At 39.6% G+C, this 21300-nt stretch overlaps 2 protein-coding genes across 16 annotated transcripts in view; one reads left to right on the forward strand and one right to left on the reverse strand.

Annotated features, from left to right (window-relative positions):
• The window catches only part of SULF1 (sulfatase 1), a 175419-nt gene extending 166667 nt beyond the window's left edge, over window positions 1-8752 (forward strand). For 9 of the 12 annotated variants that reach the window (XM_073892861.1, XM_073892863.1, XM_025870700.2 and 6 more), the window contains one exon: window positions 6406-8752. In XM_073892861.1, the coding sequence (XP_073748962.1) occupies window positions 6406-7250 (845 nt within the window). In that variant the 3' untranslated portion in view covers window positions 7251-8752. The remainder of the gene's footprint in view (window positions 1-6405) is intronic. The other 3 variants (XM_073892866.1, XM_073892867.1, XM_073892868.1) reach the window with 1 other exon arrangement.
• Window positions 1-21300, reverse strand: part of SLCO5A1 (solute carrier organic anion transporter family member 5A1) — a 300426-nt gene that overhangs the window by 7613 nt on the left and 271513 nt on the right. For 3 of the 4 annotated variants that reach the window (XM_073892871.1, XM_073892870.1, XM_073892869.1), the window contains one exon: window positions 13156-19276. In XM_073892871.1, the coding sequence (XP_073748972.1) occupies window positions 18819-19276 (458 nt within the window). In that variant the 3' untranslated portion in view covers window positions 13156-18818. Of the gene's footprint in view, window positions 1-13155; window positions 19277-21300 lie in introns of those variants that run through there. The other variant, XR_012378229.1, reaches the window with a different exon arrangement.

Raw genomic sequence — 21300 nt, forward strand, 5'->3', positions numbered from 1 at the left:
AACACAAACCTGCTAACTAGCGTTCAGGATATTTTGCAGGTCCTTCTGTCTTTAGAAGGAGAAAAAAATAGCACTGTGTTTGGAGTTACTGGGGCTAGCTCCCTGCTACCTCCTCCTTTATTGTGGTTATGTTACTCATTTGAAATAGACCAACGTTTGTTTATTTCCATCTGTATTCCATTTTGGGGTCTATTTTTTCTCATCACTGGTAGTGTAATTTCCTCTTTCAGTGTGTAATACTTTAACACAGTTCCAAAAGTCGAAACTGCCAAAAGCATATGGAGAGAAATGTTAGTCCTTCCCACCAGCTCTTCCCACACGTGCGCCGTAGGTAACCAGACTCATCAGTTTCTGTTTTACCTTCCTGTGTTTTTGTTGCAGTAGTAGGCAGATGGTGATATTTGATTTCTCTTACTTTCTTACTTCGAGGGTAGCATACTATATATACAATATTACACTTGGTTTCTTTTTCACTTAAATTACTATTGTCACTTTAAAATCTAACCTCTCCATCAGTTCATAGAGATCTTCCCGTTCTCTTTTTCACTTCTTCATAGTAATCTACTGTGGCTGTACCATAATTTATTCAGCCACTCTTTTATGTATGAGATTTCAGTTCTTCTCATATTTTGCAATTACAAATTGTGCTGCAGTAAAGAACCTTGGGCAAATATGTTTCATGTTCTTGAAGATACCTTCAGAGTAAATTCCTAGTTGTGGGATTATTGGGTCAAAAGTAAATGCCTATATGGACACATTAAATACCGCCAAATTCCCCTCCATATGGTTTGCACCATTTTGCATTCTGGTCATCAGTATATGAGTGTCTGCTTTCAACAGCTGCCAAGCTTTTAAATTTTTTTCCAATTGAATGAGAAAGAAAGGGTATCTCAGTATTGTTTGGATTTGTATTGCTTTTATTATGAGTAAAGTTGAACATGTTTTTGAAAGTTTAAAGACCATGTTACTTTCCTTTTGTAGATTATCTGGTTATGTTGTGTGCCCACTTTTTTATCTGGTTTTTGAAAGGATTATCAGGAAGGACTTGTATCTTTACGATGCTGAGTCTTCTATACAAGAACAAAAGCTATCTTTCCACCTGGTTAAGTAAATTTTTAGGTCTTTCAGGAGCTTTCTAAACTCACTTCTCAGAGGTTCTGCACATTTCTTGGTAAGTTTATTCATAAGCATTTTATCTTCTCTCTTACTGTTGTGAATAGGGTTTTCCTCCATCATTAAAACCTCTTTGTATTCTCATTTGTGTATATGAGGGCTATCGATTTCTGCATATTAATTTTATATCCTGCTACTTTAAAAAATATTTCTACTTTTGAGTTAATTTTGTCATCGATTCTCTTGGGTTTTCCAGGTGTACTTGTACATTTGTGAATAGAGATAGTTTTGCTTCTTTTCTAATTTGTTGGCTCTGATCCCTCCTGTCAGACTGAATGAACTAATACTTCCAGTACAATGTTACCTGGCTCCTGATCTTTGTGAAAATGCTTTTCAGATTTCCCCACTAAGTGAGAGGGAGGTTTAGGACTAAGTTGTATACATCTTCATCATGTTAAGGAACTAGCCATTGATTTTTTTTTTTTTAGTGTTTTTATTACTAATGAATGTTGAATTTGTCAAAGGCCTTTTCAGCATCTATGGAGATGCTCAAATAATTTTTCTCTTTCAATTTTCCAATATGATGTTATATTTCAATATGATATATTATATTCCAATTCAATTCTATTCTATTCTATTACATAGATCTTCCAAGATGATATATTACATTCCAATTATATTATATTATATATTATATTATATTATATTATATTATATTATATTATATTATTATATAGGTTTTCCAGTATGATATATTATATTAACAGATTTGCTAAGAATGAGCCAACCTTTCATTCCTGGAATACATTCCACTAGGTCATCATGTGTTATTTTCTTAATATAATACTGAATTCTCTTCAGTAATATTTTATTTAGGATTTTTATATTATATTAATAAATAATACCAGTCCATAATTTTCTTTGTTTGTACTAGTGTTACCTTTTTAAGTATTGTATTAGTTTTCTATTGCTGCTGTAACAAATCACCACACTGTCTTAACACAAATTTATTCTTTTATTTTTAGTGGTCAGAAGTCCAAAAATGGGTGTTACTGGGCTAAAATCATGGGGTAAGCAGGTCTGTGTTCCTTCCGAGAGCTCTAACAAAGGATCCCTTTCCTTGTCTTTTCCAGCTTCTAGAGGCTCCCTACATTCCTTGCCCAGGGCCCTTTCCCCCATTTTCAGAGCTGGTAGTGTAGGATCTTCAGATCTCCGTCTGTATGTGTCTGTGTGCGCATGTGCACGCACGCGCGCGTGTGTCTCAGACCTAGGCTTCTGGGCTCGCATCTTCTCACTCCCCTGCCTCCCTTTCCCAACTAAGGACTTTTGTGGTTACACTGGCCCCATCTGGATCCTTCAGAATAATCTCCACATATCAGCGTAATTTAAATCACATCTGCCAAGTCCTTTGTGCCATGGAAAGTAACATATCCACAGTCTCTAGGATTAGGATGTGGACGTCTTTCTCTCTACCACAACTAACAATGTTATAGTTGCTTCATAAAAAGAGTTTGAAAATTTTCTTTGATTTTCTATGCTTTAAAACAGTTTATCCAGCATTCAGATGCTCTTCTCTTTGAAGGTTTGGTAAAATTCTCCTGTGAAACCAAGGGACCTGGTGTATCTTCGTAGTTTCTTAATAACCTTTCTTTCCCTTCTTTGGAAATGGCTTGTATCTAAACTTTCAATTGGGCCAATTTCTTTTTTAAGATTTTATTTATTTATTTGACAGAGAGAGACACAGCGAGAGAGGGAACACAAGCAGGGCGAGTGGGCGAGGGAGGAGCAGGCTTCCCCCTGAGCAGGGAGCCTGATGCGGGGCTCCATCCCAGGACCCTGGGACCATGACCTGAGCTGAAGGCAGACACCTAACGACTGAGCCACCCAGGCACCGCGAGTCAGTTTCAATGAACTATTTTTCTGGTCAATTATCTGTTTCATCCAGGTTTTCTAATTCATTTGCTTTGAGGTCTACAAAGTGGTCTCTCATGTTTTAAATTTTGTAGATTTCAATGATTATTTCTCCCTTGTCATTTTTTATTTCGTGTGTGTGAACTTTCTCCCCTTTTTCTCAAGTAGCTGAACTAGTGATTGATTGTCTGTTTTGATACTTTCTTAAAGAACCAGGATTTTGATTTATTAGTTAGATATGTCATTCTTCTTTTTTTTTTAATTTTTTATTGTTATGTTAATCACCATACATTACATCATTAGCTTTTGATGTAGTGTTCCATGAGTCATTGTTTGTGCATAACACCCAGTGCTCCACGCAGAATGTGCCCTCTTTAATACCCATCACCAGGCTAACCCATCCCCCCACGCCCCTAGATATGTCATTCTTCTGTTCTTTACCGCATTAATTTTTGCTTTCACCTTTATTATATCCTTCCTGGTGCTTTCTTTTGATTTACATTGTTCTTTCTGCAGCTCTTTTGAGTTTGGGGTTTAATTCATTTATTTTTTTCAGGGCGCCTGGGTGGCTCAGATGGTTAAGCGTCTGCCTTCGGCTCAGCTCATGATCCCAGGGTCCTGGGATCGAGCCCCACATCGGGCTCCTGGCTCAGCAGGGAGCGGGCTTCTCCCTCTCCCTCTGCTTCTCCCCCTGCTCATGCTCTCTCTCTCTCTGTATCTCTGTGTCTTGAATAAATAAAATCTTTAAAAAAATTCATTTATTTTTCATGATAAAAGTGTTTAAGGCTAAGGATGCTTAAAATGATGCATAAGTATCATGCCTTATGTGTCACAGGTTCTAATACATAGCATTTGCATTATCATTTTTTTTAATTCTGCACTTCTAGGTTTGTATTTTCCTTTTCACCCAGATGATGTTTGTCAGCTTCCAGGTGAAAGGGCTTTGTTGTTGTTTTAATGTTATTAATTTCTTGTTTCATTGTATTGTGTCAGAGTGTTTGTAATATTTCTATTTTATGCAACTTACTGATATTTTGTGTGTGTGTGACCTAACACAATCAAGTAATGTGAATTTCTATGTGTGTTTGAGAAGATGTGACTTCTACCCTGGGAGTATACTATTGGACACATTTAAATGAGAACTACCTGACTGATTATATATTTAGGTCTTCTAGGTTCATATTTATTTTTAGTCCACTTGGCCTGTCTTAGATTGAGTATCACTTATTATTATGTTTCCATGTATTTCACTTGGCATCTTTTACAGATAGTTTCTTCTTTATAAAGATGGTTTCCTCCGCCTCCCCCTTTGGAACTTTGTAGGATTTGTCTTTTTGTCCTATTGGTTGCTTTTGAACTTAAACGTTTTAATGCCCCTAGTCCCCTGTTTCTTATTTAATCTTGTATTATCTCATTGATCAGTTTTTAATGATGTTCTTTGACTCCCACCTATTATTTCAAATCAACTCTCAATGAGCTTCTTCTCTTTCGGCTTTTCTATCTTCCCTCCCATTTCTGGTTACATTATTTTTACTTTGTCATATAAAATGTATATATTATCTTTCGACCCTTCTCCTACCTTTATCAAGTACTCCTAAATCTGGTAAGTACATTAAATGCTCAGCATCAGTGTTTTTGCTGGTTTCTGCAGTGATTTCTTGGTTGGATGGAGACTGTTCAAGAAAAATTGATGTGGACAGTATTCCCTGCATTCTTACATTTTAATTTTTAGACCTGTTTTTTCTGTAGCCTTGATATTTGAAAAAGAGCTTGGATGGTTTTAAGATCCTTGGTTTGTACTTTAATTTCTGATTTAAGATGGTTTTCACACCCTGGGGTGCTTGATTGAAAACACTTAATTTACTTGGTAATGTTGTATTGTGGTTTTCTTCACTTTATGGTTTATTTTGGCAGGGCATTTGGCATTTTCATAAGATGACAGATTTTGTTATTCTTATTTTCTATTTTCTTTTCTAACAATTTTGTCTAGATTCAGGCTTCTTTTCTTAATTTCATGGATTTCAAGTATTTACAAGATTTCTAGTTTAAGAGGATCCTTTCTAGTGGGTGTAACCAAGTCTACTATCTTTTTACTATTTTATTTTATTATTTGGGGATGGGAGTAGGGGAGGTTGTATGTCGTTTTTTCTCTCTCTTTTTTCCTTACAGGATCTGACATTCCCCCCCCCGCTTTTGCTGCCCTTTTCCTTTATCTCCCAGTTTCCAAAGGATGTTGCTTCTTGCTTTGTGTCCTTTCCTTCCTCCCTTTCTGACTGCCACCTCGATTCATGCCCACTTCTGAGTCTCTTCCTTGTCTCCACCACGGTTTACCAGGATTCGTACAGTCTTCTCTACATCAGGTTGACATGCTTTCCAGTGATGGCTTCAACTCAGTTCTTGGCTGCAACCTCATTTCCTGCTTCTCTGGTCCATACTGTTTTCCCAGGGCTTGTGCCCAGAGTGCGACATACAGCTCTGTTGAGATTCGGTATTAACTTTTTTTTATTTTAACTTACAGGTTGTTTGAAGATTACATAATTTTCTATCTTCTAGTTTACTAAGAATGTGGTTTTGTGTAGTTTTACTTATTCTTCCTGCTGGTCCATATTGCTTTGTGCGTAGTTGATCACATTAATCCAGGCTGCCTCTTTCTAAATGGTACTTGAACATAATAAGAGAAAAGATGCTATTTCCCACAGGACTGTAGTCACCTTGGTGATATAGAAAGATCTGAAGAGAGAAAAAGCTGGTGTGTTCTTTGTACACTGTGGAAACCATTCAAAGTTTGACTTATCTGGAGCATAGAACTTTTAGGGCAAAAACAAAATCAAAGAAACAGATTCAAGCATTGGATTTGAAGAGTTTAATTGCACTGACATTTGTTTTTATACGGAGTGCCAGGGAGCATAAAAATGTCTGACTAAGCATTGCCTCTTACATTAAAACGCTTTCAAATTCATCATTCGCCCAGCGACCCTGTAGATGGTAAATGTTCCATCACACATCTATGCTCGCATCTGACAGATGAGGGACCAAGACTCAGAGAGCCTCACTCATGTGATGTCCTGGTTGCAAAGTTGCCTTGAGTAGAGCCAGGAGTAAAACACCAGCCCCCTGACCGATGATGCCATGCATTTCCATCACCAACTGTGCTTCATCAGAGAGGTTTGCACTCGTTTGTGCCTCTTTCCAATGTTTTGTTACTGTTCGATCGCTTCTGTAACCTAAGTCCCCTCCCTGACAACAAATGACTAGGGGAAAATATTTTTTAGCATTGTATTTCAAATGGATTTGCTCTGCTAAAAACGACGTAAGTTGCTTGTCCGATAAGTAAGAAATACTTTCTCCCCTAATGATCCACCTCCCTCTCTCTTTTCACAGAGGACAGTTATGGGATGGATGGGAAGGTTAATCCACCCAGCCTCGCTGCAGATGTCAACTGGCAAGGTCTGGAGGATTTATACAGAGTGAACGAAAGTGTCTATGAGGACAGACAAAACTATACACTTAGTCTGGTTGACTGGACTAATTACTTGAAGGATGTAGATAGAGTATTTGCACTGCTGAACAGCCACCAGGGGCAAGACAAAACAAATAAGACTGCAACTGCTCAAAGTGATGGGTCCCTGGCTGGATCTGCTGAGCTCTCTGCGCCAGTAGAGAGAGCCTCCGCGGAGTCAGATGAGGACCCGAGTCCTACGGTTGGGGAAGCGCCTTATTGGACCTGGCCGGCTGACCTTCGAACCCTGCCTTTGAACCAACCAACATTCAGTCCAGAGACAAAACTTGAATGGAACAACGACATTCCCGAAGTGAGTCGTTTGAATTCTGAACACTGGAGAAATCATAAAACTGACACGTGGATGGAGCACGAAGAGAGAAATCATCTTGCAAGCGATTTTAGTGGCAACGGCCTCACAGAGCTGGTGCTGCCACCCAGGCCCCAGCTGCAGCAAGAATTTCCCCGGGGGGCTGGTCCAGGCGAGGATGTTTTTGATCTTCTTCCCCGGGGGGGCAGTCCAGGCGAGGATGTTTTTGAAGATCAGCTGCATCTTCCTGCGCATGCTGATGTGGATTTCATTCATCAGCCGATCAATACGTCTGCCAGGGAGCAGCCGACCAACTCCAACAGCGAGAAGAGGATGTTGAACAAGGCGAAGAGTCACAAGACGGGGAGCTTACAGAGTCTCGAAGGCAGTGCCTCCTTTCCACTCTCCTCCGATTAGCTGAAATTGTGACCTTACCCTAAACACAGTATTTTTTTTAACTTTTTGTTAGTAAACTAATAAAGGCAATCACGACAGCCAACATTCTAAGCTACCCTAGGCACATAGGCGCAGAAGTTAGGGCGCAGGTCAGCAGGAGGCACACAGGGACTCAGTGTTGTAATTCACGATTGGTCCAGAATAGAAAGAAAGGTTGACTCGTGTTTGTTTGTGGGGAGACAAACAGTATTATCTTTTGAAAATGATAGGGATATACCTATCCAAATATTATCCAATCAAGATGGCTAGAATTGTAACTTTCTGGGTTTCTAAAACTTGACCTCCTCCATGAATTTTTCAGCACATTTTCCACTGCCCGCCTAATGTGGTTTTGATTCCTTTTTTAACCACTGGAACTTTTCAGTGCCATCACCTTCAATGATTTTGCACTTTGAGATCAGAATACCATGTCTCTTTGGTTAGTCTTTTTTTTTCTTCCCATAGGCTTTTCATAGTCTCACTCCTTGCTCTCAGTGTGACCACGGGAAGTAGACCCCAAGAATGACACACAGTATGGATGACATATTGTTCAGCATACACTTTTGCCAGAAGACATTGCATGCGTTTTCCTCGACTTGCTAAACTTGATTAGCAGAAAGGCATGGCTAACGATGTTGGCAGTAAAAATAAATAAATCAACAAAACCAAGATTGTCTGCTCTTTCTGTGCCTAGCCTCAAAGTGTTCATCATATGCTTCAGATTGCAAAATTTTTATTATTTTATTAACAGGATAAAAGGACTGAAGACTTTTTTTGCTCATCTTCGTTTTCTTGACCTGCCTAGTAAGGTCAAGTTTTGAGAATATATGCTTAGTTTTGAATTTATATAAGAAATCTTTTTCAATAAAACAAACTCACAAATGTTTCATATTTTAAACACACCATATGTGTTATATGATTATTTTTAAGGCCTTTACCAAGTTCTGATTTTTTAAAGACATAATACAAGACAGCTTTTGAAATTCTGTATTCTTGAAAATATTCTTGTTATGTATTAGATTTTTAAATACCAGCAAAAGGATTACCTCAGTGAGAATTATCAGTACCCTAGCCAACTTCCCAAGAAGGTTTTTTTTAGCTTAACAGTGATTTTCTTTTTATTTTTAGATCATTCAAATGCATAGGTAAATTATGTTTTCTTTAAGTGTTTAAGGTAAACTCTTTTAAAGAAAATTTAATATGTTGTAGTTGAATCTTTGATAACTTTAAGTCTTTATCATAGACTCTGTACATATGTTAAAATTAACTAGCTCTTTATCAGATGTGTGTGTCACCAGCTGAATGACAGAAGAAACATATTTATGGTCATGAATGATGTGCTTTGTAAAAAGGTTTCAAGTTATTAGGACGCATACTGTGTTTTTTAATCTTGTGTAATATTCTGTGATACTTTTATAGAACAATTCTGGCTTCGGGAAAGTCTAGAAGCAATATTTCTTGAAATAAAAGGTGTTTAAACTTTACCTGTTCCAGAGAAATGAGCTTATTACCAAGTTTTAGTGCCACACCCATTCTTTGCAGGTAAAATCAAGTCCTGATCTCAGTTGGACATGGCTGAATATTCGCCACATTTGTAAAACTGCCCCAAAGTCCATGTATTCTAGAACATGCTCAGACTGATGATTTCAGTGTAGATTTGCCTCCTTGCTTCAGGGAGGCCGTGGCAGAGACAGCACAAGACTGGCCCCCCGCCATGGCCCCCGAGCAGTTACGTAGGGCCAGTGTTTGGCTGAATCCTCTCCTGTCACCATCTTGACATCTTTCAAGATATTTGAACAAGGAATCCCACCTTCCCTCACTTCACCAGACCAACAAATTATATAGCCGGCTCTGGGCAGCGCAGACGGAGTTTTCCAAAAGCAAGAGGACCGATCCACTGAAGGAAGCCCCAGTTCACCGGGGACGGGGCCATGGACTTTGATCAAGACCCAACCACCCTCCAATACCTCGTTTCTCCCAGCTGACAAATGCCATATACTTCTTTCCTGCTCCAGATTTCCTGAGGAGCTTCCTCTTCTGCAGGTCGAGGGGCTGACAATCTGTGAAGGTTAATAGTAAGGGGCGAAGAAACAAAAGCAAAGGGCTTTTTGAGATGTGCTAACCCAGTCCTGAGATAATTGAGGGAACCATCTGTATGGGTTTGCGAGGGCTGCCATAACAAAATACCACAGACTGGGGGGCTTAAACAACAGACAGTTATTTTCTCACTGTTCTGGAGGCTGAAAGTCCAAGACCAAGAGGCTTTGATTTCTTCTAAGGCCTCTCTTCTTGGCTTTCAGATGGCCACCTTCCCTGTTGTCTGTGCATGTGCAGCCCGGGCATCTTTTCTTACAAAGACACCAGTCATTTCAGATTAGGGCCCACCCTTATGACCTCATTTAACCTTAATTACCTCTGTAAAGGCCCTCTCTCCAAATACAGTCACACTGCGGGCTTAGGGCTTCAATATCTGAATTTTGAGGGGACACAATTCAGGCCATAACACCACAGATTCATCAAGAGAAGAGTTTTAGATAATAGTGTTGACCAAAGCAACATCATTTTGCCTCCCTTCTTGCTCCTTTCCTACAAAATGTGACTAAGCCAAATATTGCTATCCTGAAGAAAATTCCATTTTAGTTCAATTCAGTAACTATATATGGAGTACTTACTATGTGCAAAGGGCATGAAAGAGACTCGGATTTTGAAGAGTACTTAGAAATTGGCTAGCCGACTGACCTTGTTTGATCTCTGAGGAGCTGATGCCCAGAGGGCTGAGCTGATTCCCCAACTGCCCATTTCCCACCGATTTAGAAGAAGAAGAGGTTTGCCAGAGGCAGGGCTAGCCCCTCTCCACTTTCTCCGTTTACACACACACACCACACCACACCACACCACACCAGATCAGGGAAGGGAGAAACCATAGTGAAACCCCATGTGGGAAAGAGTAGTGGAAAAAACAATGGACATGAATTCTAAATTTTACTACCTACGAGCTGGGGAAAGTCACATAACCTCTCCTTGACTGTGAAATAAGAGGTATGACTCGAGGATGGCAAATACATCACATCTGTGCTTTCTTTTCCTAAAACGTGCCCAGGGGAGACATTGCTAATGCACGAGGACACTGCTGCATGAAGCCAGAGCACTTGCACCCTTAGAATCCTTCTCAATGCAGCCAGCTACACTGTCGAGTTGGTATTGGAGAATAAGACACAAACCTACTTACCATATCCAAACTAGATAATATCTGAGGCTCCTCCGAGCCTTCTTTTAAAAAAAATAAAATAACCCTATCTGCAGGGGTCTTGGTTGAGAGAAGGAATGAAGACTTAACACTCCCACCCCATGCCAAATGTACCGAAACATGTTGCTCTTCTAAAAAAAGATTTTTAAATGCCTATTGTTCAGAACTTGCTTTAGAGCTACTATGATCTCAGCTATAAGAAGGTCCTCAATTCCCCCGATTAATCCAATTCTGCTTGATATTTTCAAATTTTATTTGCTTGATATTTCCAAATGTATTTGGAAAATATTTTCAATATTTTCAAAATTTATTTTAATAGAAAACAAAAGATCTTAGAGCAATTAACACCTCAGTGTGGTCCACCACCTGGTTCATTTAAGCCCTCATGACCTCTCCTCGAAGCTGCTGGAAAAGTTGTAATAGCACCCTAAGCCCCTTCCCCTCCAGCCCCACTCCATCTCATCCTGCACTTGCTGTCTTTCATTACCTGGCTCAGACCTCAGCCTCCTGCTCAGAAATCTTCGGTGATTTTTAACAACCACCCCCCCACACACACACACACACACACTGGAAGCTCTAGCCTTCCAGCTACCCATCTGCTCCCCTTCCCCCTTGCCTTTAACTACCAGCTTCCCCTGGATTAGTGCCACCTTCCCAAGTCTGAATTCCCCATCCCAACCTGTAAAAATCTCATCCATTCTTCAATTCCCGTACTTTGTTTTCCCTTTTACCTTATCAAACTTTATCTTTTCTTTCCATGTAAACTTCCCTCAACTCCCCCACCCCTTGGACACAGTATCTCAGCCATTTTTACTTTACTTTCCCCCAAGGAAGAGAACACTGATGTTGTACCAAGCCTGAGGCCAATGGAGTGAAAGCGACCGGCCACATTCATGACCTTGCCATTTGTCCCATTTCTGACAAGAGACCTACCTAATGCAACTATTGTCCATACTGGTCTAATTAACTCAACTTCCTCTGGTTGTGTCACTGATGCTGAGGACTTCAGCAACACAGTACCTGGGGCCTTATAGTGCGCCCACTATTGCATAAAATAAGCAGAGAAAATGGCTTCCAAAAAGCAGATATTTCCTGTTGAGACTAGGGAGTACCCTGCTCCCCGATATCGGGGAAAGCACTGCAGAGGGTTGGGGGACAAAGGGAGCTACAAATGTTGAGGTCTTTTGTGCTGAGCGTTGCCTCACTTTTCTGCTAGCAAATGCACTTAAGTGGTGCACAAAGGTAGCTACCGTCTATTCTGAATTTCTAGCCCCTACACCCGTGTGCCTCCCAGGACTCAGGAATTCAGAATCTATGTCTTCTACCCCCAGTCCTCCTCTTCGTTACCCTACCTCCAGCGCCAACGGCACAGGTGACCCAGAGCCATTGTGGAACCAATCCAATTACTAATGGGTTTCAGCAGAAGAGGAGATGTCATTGTCACCCTAATACGAATCTGGTCACAAAAAGCCCCATTACAACTCAAGCCCAGAAACCGGAAGGGATGAGAGGTTAAAGCATGTGATTCCCATCATTACCATTAGGTGTCACTCTAGCGCAACTCATGACATCTTTCCTTCCAGCCAGGCTCCGCCCTTCGCAAAGCTGCCACTTCATTGATCTCTAAAGTAGCGGCACTAGGTTTAGACAAGAACACAGCTAGAACAGCTTGATCCATGGCAGGCTTGCTCTTTCTTTGATACTTAGGATCTTAGCCAATCCAGAAGACCAAAAAAGGGTTTAGCTTTCTACTGATGTATATTGGTATTATGAGTTGGAACTGCATCAGACTTTGACGCTTAAATACAAAAGTGAGTACCAAATATTGATCTCCTTGCTTTCCAAAGACTTTTTGCAATTAAAAACGGTTTTTTGCGCCCCCCCCCCCCCCTGCCGCCCCCCCCAAAGCTACAGAGGCCATCTTCGCTCAGCTGGCAATTTTTAAAAGAAGAAAAGAACTGGATGCTTTTTAACAGCTCTTAAAATGCTGAGATTGAACCAAGTTTGGGGCTAATACAAGGAAGATGAGTGGCCACATTCATAACCTTTCCTCTCTCCTCATTTCTTAAAAAGAAACTTTCTAGTGTGTCTCTTTCAAAAAGCCCAATATCTGAAATGATTCTGCCTCTCCCTTGAGTGTGTGGGATATTTAAGAGAGTCGAGTGAAATCTCTAAATTGCCTAAATTGCACCCATTGATGAAGAGAAGGTAGACTGGGGATGAGGGTACTATCTGCCCTTTGTATAAACGGCTTCCACAATGAATGAACAAGGCCCTGGAGGAAAATAAGTGTTTATCCAGAAACCAGCAAAGACACACACACACACACACACACACACACACACACACACACACACGTAACTCCTGTATCTTGGGCCATTGTGACCCTTTAGTTGAGCTGTGCCAGAGGGGTGACTGAGTGAGAAATGGAAATCAATTGCCCTGCTTTACACCTATGGAGTGCTCCAGGCAAGGTTCTAAAAATAACCACTTTGTGCTCCAGGCGTGAGTCATGCTGTTATTTCCGGAGCTCCTTTGCCTCCCTCCTCCTCTCACCCAAAAGTTTTGGATGCCTTAGCAAACTCTGCTGTCCATCAGAAGAGATCTCAGAGACAAACTAATTTCAAGCCAACACACTTTATTCTTTTTTTTTACTTTTTTTCTTAATTTTCAATGGTCAAGTATTCAAGATGTTGTAAACCAAAGTTTATTAGTACATTGACAAGAGATTTCATTAAACACAAGGAAATTGAACATCTTTTAAATTACCCTAAGAGGTCTCCAAATAAATACTCATTGTAAAAATCACAAAATCAAACTCCTTTATGTAACAATTCAAAATGGCCTTTCATCACCAACACTTTCACACAACACACACACACCGAACACACACTCCACCAGGATCCTAATGCCAATTTATTTGACGCAGTATTACATCTCCTTTAACTGAAAAGCTAGAGGTGGACTTGCCTATTTCGTGCTTCTAAATTAACATTTGGGGTTTTGGGTAGAGGTATGTATTTTAAGAAAAATGCCCACTATAAAGCCTTATTATTCTGATTTTTAATTTCTAGATACAAAGTTTAAACTCTATTTGTTCACCCCTTTGGTTTAATAGGTCCCTGCAATGACTTTAGTTTTGGATATTTTCTCCTCTGATTTTAACATGTAATAGAATACCAGAAAAAGACACCTTCTAAACCCCAATTATTAAAAACACCTCACAAGGGTGTCAGTTTTTTGGAGAAGAAATAAGAAGAAATAAGTGAACTCATTTTCCCCTCTCTCTGAAATTATTTGTAGCATCTGATTATCCTTGCTAAAAGAAATATCAAAAGCACTGAGTTTTCCATAGAAAAGGTACTCTTCCTTACAGTCCTCATGTTTGCAGTGCAAAGTACATGGATTAACTGCAGTAATGAGAATAAGGAGTGCTTGTTTTCTGGGAAGCTCTCTAGATTTCCAAAAGCAAAGCACATGCAGTCCCTTGCCAGTGAAACACTGTAAATTCAGTGTTACATTTTGTGTGGTGAGCATGCATCATCAAATACTTTTAGCACCGAGGCATTTTTTTTTTTAATGTTGCAAAAGCAAATACCCAAGGAGGGTTTTCATCATATTTGACCCTTCTTAGGGCTGAGTAAAAATGAAGTGCTTAAAAGAACTTGTTCAAACATAACACAGATCTGATTCCAATGTAGCAAGAAGCCTGGGACAGACACAGCCAGCAGCATCCTAGAAGATGAGGAAAGGAGAGAAAACGGAAAAGATAAAGCGCACAAGACTACTACCTTCGCCTGCCCGCCACGGCACGCCCTTCTACGCCAGGAAAGAGGAGTTACAAATAACGTGGAGAGGCCACCGATGGTCTGGAGAACAGAACTAGCAAACCTGCAGTCTAGGCAATTCTGGGATTGTACAGTATCTTGATATCTATCTGCTACTTAGAAGACTCCAGATGCACCTCTATAGCAATAGTTAGACTCGTGTTTCTGCACCACCGAGGATGTTTGAAGTCCACACAGGCTAAAAGTATAATTGGCTTGGCCAATTGACTTGGGCTCTCCTACTGCTCCTGGGCACACCAGAGAATTTCCAGAAATGCTTCAGGTCCATTCAAAAACCATGCAGCTGCTCTTTGGTTGATGCAAAACAGGCTCCAAAAAGAAACTTTCTGGTTCCACGTCCACCAAAGAATGCAAGCTGGAATTGCAGATGGAGGAAGAATTTTCTTGGTAGTTTGGTGAAAATGCAGGACGGTCATTATGACTTCCTCCTTCTTTGATGGCTGCATTTCCAAGTGCATGCTCCCGTTTGTGACCACAGCACAGCGACTGACAGCAACAATCGCACCAGTTGTTTGGTACATAACATGTAACGTTTTGTCTATGTTCATTTAACATGTAGCACTTTGTATATGTTCATTTAAAACTTTTATTTAGGAAACTTAAAACCCATATTCACTAAAAATTAATGGAAATGTTAACATTCTGAAAGAGGAAAACACAAAAAAGAAAGCATACACTGAAAATCCCCAGAGCTCAGATTCAATAAATCTGAACCACATTTCCTCATGATTCATTTCAGAAATTCTACTGAGAATGCTAACATCAAAATTGGATTTGTTCTATATTAAATATGAACTATAAATAAATACTTGAGGTATGTTATGACAACTTTGAATATAACGCTTAGCTAAATAAATGTAAATTTACCTTGAAAATCTAAACATTAAATTTTGATGTTTCCTACAGATTTTTTTTTCTACACAAAGGAATAATAACTTCTCTACTCTTCAGAAAGCAAAAAATGAAATGCTTTACCTCACTAAATTATAGTCACACTTGTCTTTGTTAACCAAAACCATTGTAGGCATCATATAGTGTAAGAAGCAAGTGATGGAGACAGAAACCTGCTTCTGAACCCTAACTTGGCCACTCTGTACAATCCTAAACAAATCTCTTTACCTCTCTGAGCCTCAGTTTTCATGATGTTTAAAAAAAAAACAGAATAAAAATAGTTATCTTGCAAAGTTATTAACAGTATTAAAATAAATGATGTATATTAAGTCCTTGACAAAATTCTCTGAAATAGTCAACACTCCACAAAAGATAATTTGTTTCTTCTCTGCTCCTCCTTCCCCCCCCCGCAACTTAGTTCTAATGACTTTTGAATGTTTTCAAGAATTAAATCTACCTACAAAGGATAAGGACTTCATACTAATGAAGATAACAAAAAATGTGCTCCAACCACCCACCTTCCCCCTGGGTGTTTCTAAATTAATAGGCTAGACTCATAGATATTATACTTGCATATTAAAGCCAAATAATACATTATAATCTACAGAGTTGATAAAAGAACAAGGTGACCTTTTTTCCAAAACAAGTAATTAGAAGCCTAAGTTCATGGAAAGTGGGAATTAAACTTACAATAGTTATACATTATTAATACATTAATCTACAGAGTTGATAAAAGAACAAGGTGACCTTTTTTTCAAAACAAATAATTAGAAGCCTAAGTTCATGGAAAGTGGGAATTAAACTTATAATGGGAGCTATGACCATGAAGTAACAAACATATAAGAACCTCATATCTACAATTAAATGGTGCCATTTATAAAATAGTCACTTTAGTTGACTATGCAATATTCCAAGGATACTACCAGGACCCAAAGCATTCTTAATTGGTACGTATTCTAAAACTTCAGTCTTCTGTGATTTTTCATTACTTATTCTACATGAACCAACAACACATTAATGATACACCCACTGTTTATAAGTATCACATACTTGAGGAAGTACAATATTAACAATTGTGGTGTACAATTCAGGCCAATTTCTTTGAATTTTGGCAGGTCAACCTAAAGAATTTCATAGAGCAGCAGATGGGTAATTGGCTAAAATAGTGCCTGATAGAGAACTGGTCAATGGTTGCTGAACTGGATGGATGACTGTTCAGGGTAGAGAAAGGGGACCATCTAATTATATGTGAAGAGTCTGTCACTTCCTACCCTGGAGTTCAGAGAGCAGCTCCTTTTCAAAATATACTACCAAGAAGAGAGAGATTCTAAGAGTGTTGGAACATACAATCTTAGCTTTAAAAAAAAAAAAAAAGGTGCTAATCCCACCCAAATTCTCTCAATGCAGTTCTTTAGCAATTAGAGGAGAATTAAGAAAACACCACCTCTCCCCATCCTGTATATCTTTAGCTCCAACACAAAAGGAAACTTTCTAAAGGATCTAAAGGATCAAAGATCTCCCATAGAGAGTAAAAGAGAACCCTGAGGGAGCAGAGTAGACACTAAGTTAATCAGCAACATTCTCTGAAGACCTTCAATATATACCACATGGAGGGAAGTTGGACAGACACCACAGTAACTACAGGCAACAGCAGACTTATGACTCAGCCAAATGAGACCGCTCCAAAGGAAGTCCTTGTTACCTGTCCACTGGCTCAACCCCTTACAGACATTATTCGGTCTAATAGTGATAACCCTCTCCAAAAACTGCATGCCACCAAAAGAACCATTTGACAACACCGTTCTCAGGTGGAGAGGAAAACAACCTTGAACTGTTCACGGAACTCCACCAGTGTCTCCAAGGGTGAAGGGCAAAAAGCCTGAATCATGGGACAGTTCTGTCCCTCATGTATCCTCTGTGGAAGAGTGTAAGCCAGCTAAGGAAATCAGTTCCCAAATTAGCCCCTACATAAGCATAGGCTCCTTGGCAGAAACTGTTCACAATTATATTGGTATTTGGACCTTACAGTACCTCCTAAGTCCGGGTTGTCAAGGATTCTTTTTCTGAGCAGCCAAGATCCCAGGAGTTAACCTGCTATCAGTCCAGAGTGCAGCTGGGAAGCATCTACCTTCAGAATCATGTAGAAAGCATTCTGTGTGGCACCTAAGTCAAAGGGATGTGCTGGCAGGAACTGAAAAGGATGACGGATAATGAACCCAAAGTGCATTTAGGAACAGAAAAATCCTCTCGCAGAATTGCTTCGGGAAGGTTAACAGGAGGAAGGAATCAAAGAGAGATGCAAAACTGTTCTAACTCTGATAAAGTGGAATTCAGTATGACAGGCAAGTTGATTTTAAATAATTTTCAATCATGACTTAGGATCATACTCTCATAGCTCACAGATCTCCCTCCTCCTGTATTCAGAGTGATTTTCACATCACAGGTATAGGTTTCCTGATTTAATTACTCAGCTTCAGGGGCCAACCACGGCAATTTTCTGTACATAAGAAAGAAAGTGATACAGATTTGCTAGGGTTTCCAGGCGTACAACTAAAGCAATCAGATGGGACTCAATCTTACCTCTGTGGAATTTCTTTCTCCAACTATTTTGAGTGTCAAGGTTACAATTCTTAGCTACCCTTGTGTGGGCCCATGAGAGCTAAAAGAATTTCTGCAGCATTTTTCTCTGGATGAGAAAGCTATCAGTTTCTCTCCTTATGATGCATCTCAAATTAGGTTCTAGCCATATTGTTTAGCACACTAGTTTTAAAGCCCCTGGCAAAAGAATACTGGAGTTTATATTCAAGCTATCAGATTTTATGATTCGGCAGACTCTTTACCTTATGATGGGGCAGACAGACTAAAAGAGAATATGTCTTATGAAATAAAGTAGCTGTTCCTTTTGTCACACTATGCATATGATTCCTTTGAAGCATCTGAAAGATTCTACCTGATTTATAACTCTGCTATGGCTTAAAATGCTATTAACAGTACTTCAGGGAAAGTTTATTGTCCTCTTTTCAAAACGTTATCTGCTTTAGTCTCTTGAAAGAAAAAGTTAACATGCTGCACTTACATGTTCCCAATCAAAATTGCATAGTTGAGGCAAATTCATTTGTGCTTTGTAGCGGAACTCACAGTAGGTGTTCATATCTAAAAACTCTTGATTTGTAAATGCAAAGTCATGGTCAAGCTCACCTTTGTTTGGAGTGTATGGTAATGATATGTACAGCCAGGACACTTCCCGTGATTTTGTTAACCAGGCACCTCTCAGCCTTATACCACATTGGAGCACGAGCATGAAATTAACATAGCGGAAATGGTAACAAATCTATCTAAACTCCTCCTTCTTGGAGAGAAGGGGGGAAAGGCTCTCAGTCTTGTTGAGGTATCCAGCCCTCAATCAATAGTGGCTGTGTATACTGAGTTTTGTTGGTTTGAGGATTGTGTCTTTAGAGGTTAAAAAAAGAAAGAAAGAAAAGAAGGCACGGGTGTTTCTCAAGTTGCCATATTCAACTCAACCAACAAAACTAAAGTCTTCCATTTTCAAGCTTCAGGAGGAGGCTACATGGCAGTAGGGCTTTCTTCCAGCCCCGGGTCTGGGGAGGAGCTTATTGCTTCGGGGAAGGGCCCCGGATAGGTCTGTGCTGTGTACTGGATCCCTTTCTGCAGACCAGTCTCTTCGGGGAAATCCCCCTGGCTGCTGAAAGCTGGACAAGATCTAGTCCGGGCACCCTTATTGGCGTTGTCGGTGTGGCCCACCATCTCGCTCACTGTGTTCAGAGGAAATTCTCTCCACCTCTGCCTCTGCAGCTCGTCCTCCTTGTATTTAATGGAGTACCAGGCCAGAAAAATAAAAATGAAGCCAACAAATTTCAGGCCGGCCGCCAAACCAAAATAGACAAAACGAAATGATGTCACGTTGTACTCCCAGCAAGAGCCTTGCACTCCACATTCCTGTTGCCAGAGCATGCAGGTGGTGTCAATAACTGCTCCAAAGTAAATTGGAGTAGGAATGTATGCTAGCATTGTAGAGAAAAAGAAAAAGAACAATATTTAGCCCATCTTATCAGAGAAAACAGATTTGTAAATTAGAACCCTCTAGAACCAGTGGAGGGCACTGGTTTTCTTGTGTTACTTGACTGTTTTAAATATGTCACATCCTATCATAATATATTTATTATAAAAACGTTCACTAAGTTATAAATACTTTAAATCTTCCAGTTTGCAACTCGGTCAGAATACGCTATTGATTTTGAGATTGTAAAAATGTCGATTGCTTAAAATCTCAATTAGGCAATCCTTTTAAACTTAAAAATCAAATTTTGCCATTAAATACTCAAGAGACTATACGACCCTTTATAAACCACTAAAATTCAGTATACTTAGTTCTTATGGGTTGGGTTCTAGTCCTCAGGTGCAGGAAGAGTATGAAGAAAACACTGTCCCCTCTAAGCCAGAAACCACATCAAATGGAAAACTGTATAAAGACATTTGGAGCATAGAAATAACTAAGGCAGGAAATTCATCTTTGAAGCTTGTGAAACATCTGTGATGAGTAGTAGCTTCATTGTTTGGGCTGTGAGATAGATATTTCTTTACTCCCATAAGAAAGAAAGTCTACCCAAGTAGACTTCCTTCACCATACGTTACTCCCTTTGCTGAAATGTGTCCCCATCCCCAGAATTGTTCACCTTGCTATTATCTACCCCTCCTTTAAATTCCTCACTCACTCGGATGCCACTGTATTGCCACTGCATTTTGTATACACCTTCATTGTATCAACTATCACGTAGCATGAAAGTGTCTGCAGATTTGTCACCCGTAAGCTCCTTGATGGCAGAGGCCATGCCTTTTATTCCTTGCATCCCAAGGACCCCTCAGGACAGCCCATGGAACCTCAATAAGAGTTTATAAAAGGAAGTGATGGGAAGGAACAAGGGAGAAAAGGAAGAAGAAAAGAAGAGAGGAAGGAAGGGTAGACAGTGGACTAAGCGATGTATTTTTAAATATGTTATATTCGTTTCAAATGAGGTGTGTTCACTACAATTAAAAGTTGACATTACTAAAACACTTAAAACTCTCTTTTTGCTTTGGAATTTGGGGAAATGGAAATTGGTTTGTTCGCCCAACTCTAGTTTTTCATAATCAACAGAACTTAAGTCAAGGTTGAATTAAATAATAGATGACTGAAATGTCCTCCTTCCACTTACTCCTGACACTGTGACATCCCTCTTATTGACTTGCCTTCACCTCCAATTCCATATGAAACCACCCCAACTCCATGGCATCAAAGACAAGCAAAGCAAAAAGGAGGACCTATTTTTTTCTTTTCCTATTCAACCACCCCTTTGCTAAACAAATTTCCTTCTTTGAAAACAACTTTTTAGTTTTCAACAGGAAGTATAAGGCAAGCTTCTTAACAAAATCAAAGCATGCCAGAATTTCCTTTCACCAGCTGCCTTTGAAAAATGGGAACTTCGAAGTTTTATCAGTACCAAAAACAAAACAAAACAAAACAAAACAAGCCCCCCTTTCAATGCAACTAGAAGCCTCTGAGGATGACCAGACAGTTCCTACTCCCAGACTGGGCCACCAACTGCAACGTAATGACAAATTGAGAATTCCAGGAATCCATAATCTCTCAGGGTTCATCCAAGAATCAAACTGAGGGTTTCAGAGGGGAGTGGGGTGGGGATGGGTTAGCCTAGTGATGGGTATTAAAGAGGGCACGTTCTGCGTGGAGCACTGGGTGTTATACGCAAACAATGAATCATGGAACACTACATCAAAAACTAATGATGTACTGTATGGTGATTAACATAACATAATAAAAAAAGTTATAAAAAATAAATTGATAATTCCAGAGAAGATTAATGTTTCAGAGGGTCAGATGATACCATTTTAAAGTGTTTCACCCTTCAAAATGGAAATTAAAAATTTAAATCAAAAAACCTATTTTTTTTTTTTTTTGTCCTGTGGACAATGATACTGATTACTGGAAGAAACGACAGCTCAAGAAAATGACAGACTTCTACTTGCAAAA

This window comes from Callorhinus ursinus, unplaced genomic scaffold, assembly GCF_003265705.2.
Source record: "Callorhinus ursinus isolate GAN/ISIS: 27379988/994484 unplaced genomic scaffold, GSC_fseal_2.0 scaffold5, whole genome shotgun sequence".
In the NCBI taxonomy this organism is placed as follows: domain Eukaryota; kingdom Metazoa; phylum Chordata; class Mammalia; order Carnivora; family Otariidae; genus Callorhinus; species Callorhinus ursinus.